This window comes from Nerophis ophidion, linkage group LG26 (assembly GCF_033978795.1).
Source record: "Nerophis ophidion isolate RoL-2023_Sa linkage group LG26, RoL_Noph_v1.0, whole genome shotgun sequence".
NCBI lineage: Eukaryota > Metazoa > Chordata > Actinopteri > Syngnathiformes > Syngnathidae > Nerophis > Nerophis ophidion.
Window position 1 is genome coordinate 33,753,961 of NC_084636.1, and position 17,281 is coordinate 33,771,241.

The 17,281-nt window shown below is 31.6% G+C and overlaps 1 protein-coding gene across 1 annotated transcript in view; it reads left to right on the top strand.

Moving 5' to 3' along the window:
- LOC133543961 (sex comb on midleg-like protein 2) overlaps positions 1-16,103 on the top strand; it is a 73,886-nt gene extending 57,783 nt beyond the window's left edge. Inside the window, exons 13-15 of the mRNA XM_061888914.1 lie at positions 75-275; positions 4,006-4,136; positions 15,465-16,103. Of these exons, the coding sequence (XP_061744898.1) occupies positions 75-275; positions 4,006-4,136; positions 15,465-15,590 (458 nt within the window). The 3' untranslated portion in view covers positions 15,591-16,103. The remainder of the gene's footprint in view (positions 1-74; positions 276-4,005; positions 4,137-15,464) is intronic.
- The last annotated feature ends 1,178 nt before the right edge of the window (positions 16,104-17,281 follow it).

Here is a 17,281-nt window from a genome sequence, read left to right on the forward strand (position 1 = left end):
AGTGAATATCTTCATTGTGTCATCGTTATCTAGACCAGACGGCGGCACTCAACATATGTGTTTGTGCCCTGCAGCCGAGACGCTGCCCCACCAAGACAACGTCCTCATGAAGGAGCAGCGCTACATGGACTCCGCCTCCAACTCCATCACCCCGCGGCCCCAGATGCAACGCAGTTGTTCTGAGTACCGCTCCCCGACTGCAGGCGGCGCCGTAGCTCCCGTCCGCCGCCTCTCGTCCAACCCAGCCTCCACGCCGCTGCTCAGAAGAGTCGAAGGTACTTAACAGCACTATGCTAACATGCCTACAGTTAGCATTGGTGAAACACCGCAATATATAACACTTAGGTAAATAAGCTAAAAAAAGGTAGCATGCTAACTGTAGCAACCATCAAGTCTGACATGTATAAATATACCTTAAAATGTGTTAAAATGCTACCATGCTAACATGCCAACAATAGCATGCCTCCAGTTATCATTAGTGAAATACCAAAAATATTTAACACTGAGGTAAATAAGGTTAAAAAAACAAGCTAACATGCTAATGATAGCATGCATAAATACGAACTGTAGCAAACATCAAGTCTGCGATGTATACTTGAAAACATTTTTAAATGCTAGCATGCTCACAATAGCATGCCTACAGTTAGCATTAGTGAAACATCAAAATGTATAACACTGAGGTAAATAAGCTACAAAAAAGGTAGCATGCTAATGATAGCATGTTTACATATAAACTAGCAAGCATCAAGTATGCCATGTATGCCTAAAAAAATTTCAAATTCTAGTATGCTAACAGCACTATGGAAAGATGCCAACAATAGCATGCCTACAGTTAGCATTAGTGAAACACCAAAATATATAACACTGAGGTAAATAAGCTAAAAAAAAAAAAAAAGCTAGCATTCTAATGATAGCATGTTTAAATACGAACTTTAGCACGCATCAAGTCTGCGATGTATACCTGAAAAATGTGTTCAAATTCTAGTATGCTAACAGCACAATGCTAACATGCCAACAATAGCATGCCTACAGTTAGCATTAGTGAAACACCAAAATATATAACACTGAGGTAAATAAGCTAAAAAAAAAAAAGCTTATGCTAACAATATCAAGGCTACAGTTAGCATTAGTGTAACCTCAAAATATATACCACTGGACGTAAATAAGCTTAAAGAAAGCTAGCATGCTAATGATAGCATGCTTACATACTAACTGTAGCAAGCATCAAGTCTGCGATGTATACCTTAAAAATGTGTTAAAATGCTAGCATGCTAACATGCCAACAATAGCATGCCTACAGTTAGCATTAGTGAAATACCAAAAATATATAACACTGAGGTAAATAAGGTTAAAAAAACAAGCTAACATGCTAATGATGGCATGCATAAATACGAACTGGAGCATGCCTACAGTTAGCATTAGTGAAACAAAATGTATAACACTGAGGTAAATAAGCAATCAAAAAGGTAGCATGCTAATGATAGCATGTTTACATACAAACTGTAGCAAGCATCAAGTATGCCATGTATGCCTGAAAAATGTTCAAATGCTAGTATGCTAACAGCACTATGGAAACATGCCAACAATAGCATGCCTACAGTTAGCATTAGTGAAACACCAAAATATATAACACTGAGGTAAATAAGCTAAAAAAAAAAAAAAGCTAGCATTCTAATGATAGCATGTTTAAATACGAACTTTAGCACGCATCAAGTCTGCGATGTATACCTGAAAAATGTGTTCAAATGCTAGTATGCTAACAGCACTATGCTAACATGCCAACAATAGCATGCCTACAGTTAGCATTAGTGAAACACCAAAATATATAACACTGAGTAAAATAAGCTAAAAAAAAAAAGCTTATGCTAACAATATTATCCTACAGCTAGCATTAGTGTAACATCAAAATATATAACACTGGACGTAAATAAGCTTAAAAAAAGCTAGCATGCTAATGATAGCATGCTTAAATACTAACTGTAGCAACCATCAAGTCTGCGATGTATACTTTAAAAATGTGTTAAAATGCTAGCATGCTAACATGCCAACAATAGCATGCCTACAGTTAGCATTAGTGAAATACCAAAAATATATAACACTGAGGTAAATAAGGTTAAAAAAACAAGCTAACATGCTAATGATGGCATGCATAAATACGAACTGGAGCATGCCTACAGTTAGCATTAGTGAAACAAAATGTATAACACTGAGGTAAATAAGCAATCAAAAAGGCAGCATGCTAATTATAGCATGTTTACATACAAACTGTAGCAAGCATCAAGTATGCCATGTATGCCTGAAAAATGTTCAAATGCTAGTATGCTAACAGCACTATGGAAACATGCCAACAATAGCATGCCTACAGTTAGCATTAGTGAAACACCAAAATATATAACACTGAGGTAAATAAGCTAAAAAAAAAAAAAAGCTAGCATTCTAATGATAGCATGTTTAAATACGAACTTTAGCACGCATCAAGTCTGCGATGTATACCTGAAAAATGTGTTCAAATGCTAGTATGCTAACAGCACTATGCTAACATGCCAACAATAGCATGCCTACAGTTAGCATTAGTGAAACACCAAAATATATAACACTGAGGTAAATAAGCTAAAAAAAAAAAGCTTATGCTAACAATATTATCCTACAGCTAGCATTAGTGTAACATCAAAATATATAACACTGGACGTAAATAAGCTTAAAAAAAGCTAGCATGCTAATGATAGCATGCTTAAATACTAACTGTAGCAACCATCAAGTCTGCGATGTATACTTTAAAAATGTGTTAAAATGCTAGCATGCTAACATGCCAACAATAGCATGCCTACAGTTAGCATTAGTGAAATACCAAAAATATATAACTGTGAGGTAAATAAGGTTAAAAAAACAAGCTAACATGCTAATGATAGCATGCATAAATACGAACTGTAGCAAACATCAAGTCTTCGATGTATACTTGAAAAGTTTGTTAAAATGCTAGCATGCTCACAATAGCATGCCTACAGTTAGCATTAGTGAAACAAAATGTATTACACTGAGGTAAATAAGCAATCAAAAAGGTAGCATGCTAATTATAGCATGTTTACATACAAACTGTAGCAAGCATCAAGTATGCCATGTATGCCTGAAAAATGTTCAAATGCTAGTATGCTAACAGCACTAAGGAAACATGCCAACAATAGCATGCCTACAGTTAGCATTAGTGAAACACCAAAATATATAACACTGAGGTAAATAAGCTAAAAAAAAGCTAGCATTCTAATGATAGCATGTCTAAATACGAACTTTAGCACGCATCAAGTCTGCGATGTATACCTGAAAAATGTGTTCAAATGCTAGTATGCAAACAGCACTATGCTAACATGCCAACAATAGCATGCCTACAGTTAGCATTAGTGAAACACCAAAATATATAACACCGAGGTAAATAAGCTAAAAAAAAAAGCTTATGCTAACAATATTATCCTACAGCTAGCATTAGTGTAACATCAAAATATATAACACTGGACGTAAATAAGCTTAAAAAAAGCTAGCATGCTAATGATAGCATGCTTAAATACTAACTGTAACAAGCATCAAGTCTGCGATATATACCTGAAAAATGTGTTCAAATGCTAGCATGCTAATAGTACTATGCTAACATGCCAACAATAGCCTGCCTACAGTTAGCATTAGTGAAACACCAAAATATTTAACACTGAGGTAAACGAGGTTAAAAAAAGCTAGCATGCTAATGATAGCATGCTTAAATGCGAACTGTAACAAGCATCAAGTCTGCCATGTATACCTGAAAAATGTGTTCAAATGCTAACATGCTAACGTTAGCGTACATTAAGTAGCAACCTATGACACTGCTGTATATTTATATAATTTGCTAAAAACTGCTAGCCTACTAACATTAGCATGCTAACTGGTAGCAATATAAAAATTTGATGCTGATGTAAAATTTGCTAAAAAAAATATTAATATTAGAACGCTAACCATAGCCTGTCTTCATGTGCACAGCCAGCTCTACCACAGGGCCCGACAGCAGCCCCCCAGAACCCTCGTGCTGGTCCATCCAGGACGTGATGCGCTTCGTCAGGCACGCCGACCCCGCCACCTTGGCGCCGCACGCTGAACTGTTCCGGAAACACGTGAGTTTGCGACTTTGTGCAGATTGTCAAACATGTCCAAGCACGTCTTTCACAAACATTTCAAAACTATTTCAAAAAATCCCCACTTTTTGACAAAAATTTCGGACTTTTTGATACTTAAAAGAAAAACAGTTTATTTGACACTTATAATTTCTGACTTTTTGACACTTACAAAAAAATTGGGACTTTTTGCCCCAAAATTTGGGACTTTTTGACAAAAAATTGGGACTTTTTGACGAATAAAATCCCGACTTTGACTCTTAAAAAAGAATCCCGACTTTTTGACAAAAAAATGACGACTTTTCGACAAAAAAACTGACTTTTTGACAAATAAAATCCCGACTTTGACACTTAAAAAAATCTTGACTTTTTGACAAAAAAAAAATCTGACTTTTTTTTTTTTAAAAGTCGACTTTTTGACAAATAGAATCCCGACTTTGACACTTAGAAAAAATCCTGACTTTTTGCCCGAAAATATTATATTTTTGCCCAAAAAAAATCACTTTTTGCCCCAAAAATCTGACTTTTTGCAAAAAAAACATCTGAATTTTTGCCCCCAAAAATTGCAACCTTTTGCCAAAAAAAATTGTGACTTTTTGACAAAAAAATTGCGACTTTTTCACAGATAAAATCCCTACTTTGACATTTAGAAAAATCGTGACTTTTTGACAAAAAAAATGAGACTTTTTGACAAATAAAATCCCGACTTTGACACTTGGAAAAAATCCTGACTTTTTGACAAAAAAATCAGACATTTTGAAACCTAAAAAAGAATCCCGACTTTTTGACAAAAAAACTGCGACTTTTTGACAAAAAATTGCAACTTTTTGACAAATAAAATCCCGACTTTGCGTTTATAAAAAATCTTGACTTTTAGACAAAAAAAATCAGACTTTTTTTTTTTAAAGTCGACTTTTTCACAAATAAAATCCCGACTTTGACACTTAGAAAAAATCCTGACTTTTTGCCCAAAAATATTATTTTTTGCAAAAAATTGACTTTTTGCAAAAAAAAAATCACTTTTTGACCCAAAAGATACCAGACGTTTTGACCCAAAAATCGGACTTTTTGCAAAAAAAAAAATCTGAATTTTTGACCCAAAAAATTGCGACTTTTTCACAAATAAAATGCCTACTTTGACATTTAGAAAAATCTGACTTTTTGAACAAAAAATTGCGACTTTTTGACGAATAAAATCCCAACTGTGACACTTAAAAAAAATCGTGACTTTTTGACAAAAAATTCTGACTTTTTGACAAAAAATCTGACTTTTGGACAAAAAAAATCTGACTTTTTGACAAATAAAATCCCGACTTTGACACTTTGAAAAAAATCTTGACTTTTTTACAAAAAAACGCGACTTTTTGACAAATAAAATCCCGACTTTGACACTTGGAAAAAATCCTGACTTTTTGACAAAAAAATCAGACATTTTGAAACCTAAAAAAGAATCCCGTCTTTTTGACAAAAACAACTGACTTTTTGCCCAAGAAAATCATATTCAGACAAAAAATTGCAACCTTTTGACAAAAAAATTGCGACTTTTTGACAAATAAAATCCCGACTTTGACACTTATAAAAAATCCTGACTTTTTGCCCCAAAACAATCACTTTTTGACCCCCAAAAAATCACTTTTTGACCCAAAAAATATCAGACTTTTTGCCCCCAAAATCTGACTTTTTGCAAAAAAAAAATCTGAATTTTTGACCCAAAAAATTGCAAATTTTTGACCCAAAAATTGTGACTTTTTGACGAACAAAATCCCAACTGTGACACTTAAAAAAAATCATGACTTTTTGACAAAAAAAATCTGACTTTTTGACAAATGAAATCCCAACTTTGACACTTGGGAAAAAATCTTGACTTTTTGAGAAAAAAAATGCGACTTTTTGACAAATAAAATCCCGACTTTGACACTTGGAAAAAATCCTGACTTTTTGACAAAAAAATCAGACATTTTGAAACCTAAAAAAGAATCCCGTCTTTTTGACAAAAACAACTGACTTTTTGCCCAAGAAAATCATATTCAGACAAAAAATTGCAACCTTTTGACAAAAAAATTGCGACTTTTTGACAAATAAAATCCCGACTTTGACACTTATAAAAAATCCTGACTTTTTGCCCCAAAAAAATCACTTTTTGACCCAAAAAATATCAGACTTTTTGCCCCCAAAATCTGACTTTTTGCAAAAAAAAAATCTGAATTTTTGACCCAAAAAATTGCAAATTTTTGACCCAAAAATTGTGACTTTTTGACGAACAAAATCCCAACTGTGACACTTAAAAAAAATCATGACTTTTTGACAAAAAAAATCTGACTTTTTGACAAATGAAATCCCAACTTTGACACTTGGGAAAAAATCTTGACTTTTTGAGAAAAAAAATGCGACTTTTTGACAAATAAAATCCCGACTTTGACACTTGGAAAAAATCCTGACTTTTTGACAAAAAAATCAGACATTTTGAAACCTAAAAAAGAATCCCGTCTTTTTGACAAAAACAACTGACTTTTTGCCCAAGAAAATCATATTCAGACAAAAAATTGCGACCTTTTGACAAAAAAATTATGACTTTTTGACAAAAAATTGCGACTTTTTGACAAATAAAATCCCGACTTTGACACTTATAAAAATTTTTGACTTTTTGACGAAAAAAATCTGACTTTTTTACAAATAAAATCCCGACTTTGACACTTAGAAAAAAATCCTGACTTTTTGCCCGAAAATATTATTTTTTGTAAAAAATTGACTTTTTGCCCCAAAAAAATCACTTTTTGACCCCAAAAATATCAGACTTTTTGCAAAAAAAAATCTGAATTTTTGACCCAAAAAATTGCAAATTTTTGCCCCAAAAATTGCAACCTTTTGCCAAAAAAAATGCGACTTTTTGCACAAAAAATTGTGACTTTTTGACGAACAAAATCCCAACTGTGACACTTAAAAAAAATTGTGACTTTTTGACAAAAAAAATCTGACTTTTGGACAAATGAAATCCCGACTTTGACACTTAGAAAAGAATCTTGACTTTTTGAGAAAAAAAATGCGACTTTTTTACAAATAAAATCCCGATTTTGACACTTGGAAAAAATCCTGACTTTTTGACAAAAAATCAGACATTTTGAAACCTAAAAAAGAATCCCGACTTTTTGACAAAAACAACTGACTTTTTGCCCAAGAAAATCATATTCAGACAAAAAATTGTGACCTTTTGACAAAAAATTGCGACTTTTTGACCAATAAAATCCCGACTACGACACTTTAAAAAAATCGCTACTTTTTGAAAAAAAAAAAAATCTGACTTTTTGACACTTATAAGAATCCACTTTTTGACAAAAAAATTGCGACTTTTTGACAAATAAAATCCCGACTTTGACACTTAGAAAAAAATCCTGACTTTTTGCCCGAAAATCAGACTTTCCCCCCCAAAAAATCTGACTTTTTGACAAAAAAAATCTGACTTTGACAAAAAAAAAATTGAGACTTTATGACAAATAAAATCCCGACTTTGACACTTAGAAAAAATCCTGACTTTTGGACCAAAAAATCAGACTTTTTGACAAATAAAATCCAACTTTGACACTTAAAAAAATCCTGACTTTTTGACAAAAACTAACTTTTTGACACTTAAAAATTCCGACTTTTTGACTTCTGAAGTGCATAAATAAGTACATGAAGTAGTAGTAGTGTATGAATAATTAGTAGTAGTAGTGTGTATAAATAAGTACATGAAGTAGTAGTAGTGTATGAATAATTAGTAGTAGTAGTGTGTATAAATAAGTACATGAAGTAGTAGTAGTGTATGAATAATTAGTAGTAGTAGTAGTGTGTATAAATAAGTACATGAAGTAGTAGTAGTGTATGAATAATTAGTAGTAGTAGTGTGTATAAATAAGTACATGAAGTAGTAGTAGTGTATGAATAATTAGTAGTAGTAGTGTGTATAAATAAGTACATGAAGTAGTAGCAGTGTGTATAAATAAGTACATGAAGTAGTAGTAGTGTATGAATAATTAGTAGTAGTAGTGTGTATAAATAAGTACATGAAGTAGTAGTGTATGAATAATTAGTAGTAGTAGTGTGTATAAATAAGTACATGAAGTAGTAGTAGTGTATGAATAATTAGTAGTAGTAGTGTGTATAAATAAGTACATGAAGTAGTAGTAGTGTATGAATAATTAGTAGTAGTAGTGTGTATAAATAAGTACATGAAGTAGTAGTGTATGAATAATTAGTAGTAGTAGTGTGTATAAATAAGTACATGAAGTAGTAGTAGTGTATGAATAATTAGTAGTAGTAGTGTGTATAAATAAGTACATGAAGTAGTAGTAGTGTATGAATAATTAGTAGTAGTAGTGTGTATAAATAAGTACATGAAGTAGTAGTAGTAGTGTGTACAAATAAGTACATGAAGTAGTAGTAGTAGTGTGTATAAATAAGTACATGAAGTAGTGTGTGTGTATAAATAAGTAGATGAGGTGGTAGTAGTGTATGAATAATTAGTAGTAGTAGTGTGTATAAACAAGTACATGAAGTAGTAGTAGTGTATGAATAATTAGTAGTAGTAGTGTGTATAAATAAGTACATGAAGTAGTAGTAGTAGTAGTGTGTATAAATAAGTACATGAAGTAGTAGTAGTGTATAAATAATTAGTAGTAGTCGTGTGTATGAATAAGTACATGAAGTAGTAGTAGTAGTGTGTATAAATAAGTACATGAAGTAGTAGTAGTAGTGTGTATAAATAAGTACATGAAGTGGTAGTAGTGTATGAATAATTAGTAGTAGTAGTGTGTATAAATAAGTACATGAAGTAGTAGTAGTGTATGAATAATTAGTAGTAGTAGTGTGTATAAATAAGTACATGAAGTAGTAGTAGTGTATGAATAATAAGTAGTAGTAGTGTGTATAAATAAGTACATGAAGTAGTAGTAGTAGTGTGTATAAATAAGTACATGAAGTAGTAGTAGTAGTGTGTATAAATAAGTACATGAAGTAGTAGTAGTGTATGAATAATAAGTAGTAGTATTGTGTATAAATAAGTACATGAAGTAGTAGTAGTAGTGTGTATAAATAAGTACATGAAGTAGTGTGTGTGTATAAATAAGTAGATGAGGTGGTAGTAGTGTATGAATAATTAGTAGTAGTAGTGTGTATAAACAAGTACATGAAGTAGCAGTAGTGTATGAATAATTAGTAGTAGTAGTGTGTATAAATAAGTACATGAAGTAGTAGTAGTAGTAGTGTGTATAAATAAGTACATGAAGTAGTAGTAGTGTATGAATAATTAGTAGTAGTAGTGTGTATAAATAAGTACATGAAGTAGTAGTAGTGTATGAATAATTAGTAGTAGTAGTGTGTATAAATAAGTACATAAAGTAGTAGTAGTAGTGTATAAATAAGTACATGAAGTAGTAGTGTGTATAAATAAGTACATGAAGTAGTGTGTGTGTATAAATAAGTACATGAAGTAGTAGTAGTGTATGAATAATTAGTATTAGTAGTGTGTATAAATAAGTACATGAAGTAGTAGTAGTAGTGTGTATAAATAAGTACATGAAGTAGTAGTGTATGAATAATTATTAGTAGTAGTGTGTATAAATAAGTGCATGAAGTAGTAGTAGTAGTGTGTATAAATAAGTACATGAAGTAGTAGTAGTGTATAAATAAGTAGATGAAGTGGTAGTAGTGTATGAATAATTAGTAATAGTAGTGTGTATAAATAAGTACATGAAGTAGTAGTAGTGTATGAATAATTAGTAGTAGTAGTGTGTATAAATAAGTACATGAAGTAGTAGTAGTAGTGTGTATAAATAAGTACATGAAGTAGTAGTAGTGTATGAATAATTAGTAGTAGTATTGTGTATAAATAAGTACATGAAGTAGTAGTAGTAGTGTGTACAAATAAGTACATGAAGTAGTAGTAGTAGTGTGTATAAATAAGTACATGAAGTAGTGTGTGTGTATAAATAAGTAGATGAGGTGGTAGTAGTGTATGAATAATTAGTAGTAGTAGTGTGTATAAATAAGTACATGAAGTAGTAGTAGTAGTAGTGTGTATAAATAAGTACATGAAGTAGTAGTAGTGTATAAATAATTAGTAGTAGTCGTGTGTATGAATAAGTACATGAAGTAGTAGTAGTAGTGTGTATAAATAAGTACATGAAGTAGTAGTAGTAGTGTGTATAAATAAGTACATGAAGTGGTAGTAGTGTATGAATAATTAGTAGTAGTAGTGTGTATAAATAAGTACATGAAGTAGTAGTAGTGTATGAATAATTAGTAGTAGTAGTGTGTATAAATAAGTACATGAAGTAGTAGTAGTGTATGAATAATAAGTAGTAGTAGTGTGTATAAATAAGTACATGAAGTAGTAGTAGTGTGTATAAATAAGTACATGAAGTAGTAGTAGTGTGTATAAATAAGTACATGAAGTAGTAGTAGTAGTGTGTATAAATAAGTACATGAAGTAGTAGTAGTGTATGAATAATTAGTTGTATTAGTGTGTATAAATAAGTACATGAAGTAGTAGTAGTGTATGAATAATTAGTAGTATTAGTGTGTATAAATAAGTACATGAAGTAGTAGTAGTGTATGAATAATTAGTAGTATTAGTGTGTATAAATAAGTACATGAAGTAGTAGTAGTGTATGAATAATTAGTAGTATTAGTGTGTATAAATAAGTACATGAAGTAGTAGTAGTGTATGAATAATTAGTAGTATTAGTGTGTATAAATAAGTACATGAAGTAGTAGTAGTGTATGAATAATTAGTAGTATTAGTGTGTATAAATAAGTACATGAAGTAGTAGTAGTGTATGAATAATTAGTAATAGTAGTGTGTATAAATAAGTACATGAAGTAGTAGTAGTGTATGAATAATTAGTAGTAGTAGTAGTGTGTATAAATAAGTACATGAAGTAGTAGTAGTGTGTATGAATATGAAGTAGTAGTTGTGTGTGTGTATGAATATGAAGTAGTAGTAGTGTATAAATAAGTAGATGAAGTAGTAGATGTGTGTGTGTATAAATAAGTAGATGTGTGTGTGTGTATAAATAAGTAGATGTGTGTGTGTATAAACAAGTAGATGTGTGTGTGTATAAATAAGTAGATGTGTGTGTGTGTATAAATAAGTAGATGTGTGTGTGTATAAATAAGTAGATGTGTGTGTGTATAAATAAGTAGATGTGTGTGTGTATAAATAAGTAGATGTGTGTGTGTGTATAAATAAGTAGATGTGTGTGTGTGTATAAATAAGTAGATGTGTGTGTGTATAAATAAGTAGATGTGTGTGTGTGTATAAATAAGTAGATGTGTGTGTGTGTATAAATAAGTAGATGTGTGTGTGTATAAATAAGTAGATGTGTGTGTGTATAAATAAGTAGATGTGTGTGTGTGTATAAATAAGTAGATGTGTGTGTGTGTATAAATAAGTAGATGTGTGTGTATAAATAAGTAGATGTGTGTGTGTATAAATAAGTAGATGTGTGTGTGTATAAATAAGTAGATGTGTGTGTGTGTATAAATAAGTAGATGTGTGTGTGTATAAATAAGTAGATGTGTGTGTGTGTATAAATAAGTAGATGTGTGTGTGTGTATAAATAAGTAGATGTGTGTGTGTGTATAAATAAGTAGATGTGTGTGTGTATAAATAAGTAGATGTGTGTGTGTATAAATAAGTAGATGTGTGTGTGTATAAATAAGTAGATATGTGTGTGTGTATAAATAAGTAGATGTGTGTGTGTATAAATAAGTAGATGTGTGTGTGTATGAAGTAGTAGATGTGTGTGTGTATAAATAAGTAGATGTGTGTGTGTATAAATAAGTAGATGTGTGTGTGTATAAATAAGTAGATGTGTGTGTGTGTATAAATAAGTAGATGTGTGTGTGTATAAACAAGTAGATGTGTGTGTGTATAAATAAGTAGATGTGTGTGTGTGTATAAATAAGTAGATGTGTGTGTGTATAAATAAGTAGATGTGTGTGTGTATAAATAAGTAGATGTGTGTGTGTATAAATAAGTAGATGTGTGTGTGTGTATAAATAAGTAGATGTGTGTGTGTGTATAAATAAGTAGATGTGTGTGTGTATAAATAAGTAGATGTGTGTGTGTGTATAAATAAGTAGATGTGTGTGTGTGTATAAATAAGTAGATGTGTGTGTGTATAAATAAGTAGATGTGTGTGTGTATAAATAAGTAGATGTGTGTGTGTGTATAAATAAGTAGATGTGTGTGTGTGTATAAATAAGTAGATGTGTGTGTATAAATAAGTAGATGTGTGTGTGTATAAATAAGTAGATGTGTGTGTGTATAAATAAGTAGATGTGTGTGTGTGTATAAATAAGTAGATGTGTGTGTGTATAAATAAGTAGATGTGTGTGTGTGTATAAATAAGTAGATGTGTGTGTGTGTATAAATAAGTAGATGTGTGTGTGTGTATAAATAAGTAGATGTGTGTGTGTATAAATAAGTAGATGTGTGTGTGTATAAATAAGTAGATGTGTGTGTGTATAAATAAGTAGATATGTGTGTGTGTATAAATAAGTAGATGTGTGTGTGTATAAATAAGTAGATGTGTGTGTGTATGAAGTAGTAGATGTGTGTGTGTATAAATAAGTAGATGTGTGTGTGTATAAATAAGTAGATGTGTGTGTGTATAAATAAGTAGATGTGTGTGTGTGTATAAATAAGTAGATGTGTGTGTGTATAAATAAGTAGATGTGTGTGTGTATAAATAAGTAGATGTGTGTGTGTGTATAAATAAGTAGATGTGTGTGTGTATAAATAAGTAGATGTGTGTGTGTATAAATAAGTAGATGTGTGTGTGTATGAAGTAGTAGATGTGTGTGTGTATAAATAAGTAGATGTGTGTGTGTATAAATAAGTAGATGTGTGTGTGTATAAATAAGTAGATGTGTGTGTGTATAAATAAGTAGATGTGTGTGTGTATAAATAAGTAGATGTGTGTGTGTATGAAGTAGTAGATGTGTGTGTGTATAAATAAGTAGATGTGTGTGTGTATAAATAAGTAGATGTGTGTGTGTATAAATAAGTAGATGTGTGTGTGTATAAATAAGTAGATGTGTGTGTGTGTATAAATAAGTAGATGTGTGTGTGTATAAATAAGTAGATGTGTGTGTGTATAAATAAGTAGATATGTGTGTGTGTATAAATAAGTAGATACAGTATGTGTGTGTGTATAAATAAGTAGATATGTGTGTGTGTATAAATAAGTAGATGTGTGTGTGTATAAATAAGTAGATGTGTGTGTGTATAAATAAGTAGATGTGTGTGTGTGTGTATAAATAAGTAGATGTGTGTGTGTGTATAAATAAGTAGATGTGTGTGTGTATAAATAAGTAGATGTGTGTGTGTATAAATAAGTAGATGTGTGTGTGTATAAATAAGTAGATGTGTGTGTGTATAAATAAGTAGATGTGTGTGTGTGTATAAATAAGTAGATGTGTGTGTGTATAAATAAGTAGATATGTGTGTGTGTATAAATAAGTAGATGTGTGTGTGTATAAATAAGTAGATGTGTGTGTGTATGAAGTAGTAGATGTGTGTGTGTATAAATAAGTAGATGTGTGTGTGTATAAATAAGTAGATGTGTGTGTGTATAAATAAGTAGATGTGTGTGTGTGTATAAATAAGTAGATGTGTGTGTGTATAAATAAGTAGATGTGTGTGTGTATAAATAAGTAGATGTGTGTGTGTATAAATAAGTAGATGTGTGTGTGTATAAATAAGTAGATGTGTGTGTGTATGAAGTAGTAGATGTGTGTGTGTATAAATAAGTAGATGTGTGTGTGTATGAAGTAGTAGATGTGTGTGTGTATAAATAAGTAGATGTGTGTGTGTATAAATAAGTAGATGTGTGTGTGTATAAATAAGTAGATGTGTGTGTGTGTATAAATAAGTAGATGTGTGTGTGTATAAATAAGTAGATATGTGTGTGTGTATAAATAAGTAGATGTGTGTGTGTGTATAAATAAGTAGATGTGTGTGTGTATAAATAAGTAGATATGTGTGTGTGTATAAATAAGTAGATGTGTGTGTGTATAAATAAGTAGATGTGTGTGTGTATGAAGTAGTAGATGTGTGTGTGTATAAATAAGTAGATGTGTGTGTGTATAAATAAGTAGATGTGTGTGTGTATAAATAAGTAGATGTGTGTGTGTGTATAAATAAGTAGATGTGTGTGTGTATAAATAAGTAGATGTGTGTGTGTATAAATAAGTAGATGTGTGTGTGTATAAATAAGTAGATGTGTGTGTGTATAAATAAGTAGATGTGTGTGTGTATGAAGTAGTAGATGTGTGTGTGTATAAATAAGTAGATGTGTGTGTGTATGAAGTAGTAGATGTGTGTGTGTATAAATAAGTAGATGTGTGTGTGTATGAAGTAGTAGATGTGTGTGTGTATAAATAAGTAGATGTGTGTGTGTATAAATAAGTAGATGTGTGTGTGTATAAATAAGTAGATGTGTGTGTGTGTATAAATAAGTAGATGTGTGTGTGTGTATAAATAAGTAGATATGTGTGTGTGTATAAATAAGTAGATGTGTGTGTGTATAAATAAGTAGATGTGTGTGTGTATGAAGTAGTAGATGTGTGTGTGTATAAATAAGTAGATGTGTGTGTGTATAAATAAGTAGATGTGTGTGTGTATAAATAAGTAGATGTGTGTGTGTGTATAAATAAGTAGATGTGTGTGTGTATAAATAAGTAGATGTGTGTGTGTGTATAAATAAGTAGATGTGTGTGTGTATAAATAAGTAGATGTGTGTGTGTATAAATAAGTAGATGTGTGTGTGTATAAATAAGTAGATGTGTGTGTGTATAAATAAGTAGATGTGTGTGTGTATGAAGTAGTAGATGTGTGTGTGTATAAATAAGTAGATGTGTGTGTGTATAAATAAGTAGATGTGTGTGTGTATAAATAAGTAGATGTGTGTGTGTATGAAGTAGTAGATGTGTGTGTGTATAAATAAGTAGATGTGTGTGTGTATGAAGTAGTAGATGTGTGTGTGTGTATAAATAAGTAGATGTGTGTGTGTATGAAGTAGTAGATGTGTGTGTGTATAAATAAGTAGATGTGTGTGTGTGTGTATAAATAAGTAGGTGTGTGTGTATAAATAAGTAGATGTGTGTGTGTATAAATAAGTAGATGTGTGTGTGTATGAAGTAGTAGATGTGTGTGTGTATAAATAAGTAGATGTGTGTGTGTGTGTATAAATAAGTAGGTGTGTGTGTATAAATAAGTAGATGTGTGTGTGTATGAAGTAGTAGATGTGTGTGTGTGTATAAATAAGTAGATGTGTGTGTGTGCAGGAGATCGACGGCAAGGCGCTGCTGTTGCTGCGCAGTGACATGATGATGAAGTACATGGGTCTGAAGCTTGGCCCCGCCCTCAAACTGTGTCACCACATCGAGCGGCTGAAGCAGGGCAAGGTGTGACGCGGGTCACGTGACCGGCACACGGGTCACATGACCAGCACACGGGTCACATGACTGGACGCGTGAGCGCGGCCCGCCCAGCCCAAGAAGAGGAAGGGAGACGTTTCCATGGTTACCTCACCAAGATGCTTCTTCTTCTTCTTGCGGCGATTGATGTTGTACAGCGAGAGAGATGGTCACGTCATGACTTTCACTTCCTGTTTGACCTCGTCACCTTCCTCCTCGCCTGTCCGCCTCCTGCACTTCCTGCTGCCTCCAGCAGAGGGCAGCACACACACACACACACACACACACTGTGGACTTTTTACACACCTCAACTCCAGCTTGAAGCTCATTTCTCATTACTCTTAGTATTTGTACTCATGAAATTAAAGTACACAATTATTGATGAAATAAAAGTACATTGTTGTTATTAATCAAATAAAATTGTTTTTGTTAATTAACTAAATGAAATTATTAATGACATTAAAGTACGTTAATAGTATTAATGAAATAAAAGTACATTATTAATGAAATAGCAGTACTTTATTATTGACAAAATAAAAGTGCATTGTTTTAAATGAAATAAAATATTATTGTTAATTAAATAAAACGACATTATTAATGAAATCAAAGTATTTTATCATTATTATTAATAAAAGTACATTATTAATGAAATGAAAGTACTTTACTATTATTATTAATCAAATAAAAGTACATAGTTATTAATGAAATACAATTATATATATTAATTAAATAAAATTACATTCATGAAATAAAAGTACATGATTATTATTAATGAAAAAAGTACAATATTATTAATGAAATAAAATTACATTATTAATGAAATAAAATTAAATTATTATTATCAATGAAATAAAACTACAATTATTATAAATGACATAGAATTACATCATCCATCCATCAATCCATTTTCTACCGCTTGTCCCTTTTGGCGGAAGGCGGTGTACACCCTGGACAAGTAGCCAACTCATGGCAGAAAATTATATTATTATAAATGAAATAAAATTACATTATTCATTAAATCAAAGTATATTATTATTAGTATTTGTATTTCTGAGGGTTTAAATTAAAATACAAATGCTTTGAAACACTTTCATTGTAAAATAATACAACTTCTTCCCATCCAAAACGTATTTTCAATGAAAAGTAAAAGTGTTTCCAAGCCCAACAAAAGTCATGATTTTTGATGACATTTTCTTTCTATTTGGTGAAAATGTTGGTTTCCTCCTTCTGTGCGGGGGTCAGAGGTCAGATGAGACATCGACCATTTCCCGTAAATGGAAGAGGAATAAATGCATTTGATGTATTAAATTATTCTTGGAATAAAGACTTTTGTGTCAAATTGCTTCCTTGCAGGTGAAAAGTTGTCCACCATGTTCAACTTTGACCTTTTGGACATTTCAGTCCGGTCACCTTTCAACCTCTTTTTGCACTTTTGGTATAAAAAGGCCAGAAGAGGTTTTTTTTTCTTCACGTTTGAACTCTGTCATGATGTGGAGTGCATGAGAAAGTGCACATGTATCAACATAAGCAGCAAAGGTCAACGTAAACGTTTGATATAGCACTCGTCCTGCTTTACATGGGAGGTTTCCTACAGCCACACACGTCAAGGAAATACTGTGGACGGTTTTTTGCTTTTGTAGACGTGGGTCTGCAGTCACTAAACATCCTCATTTAAGTACTTTACA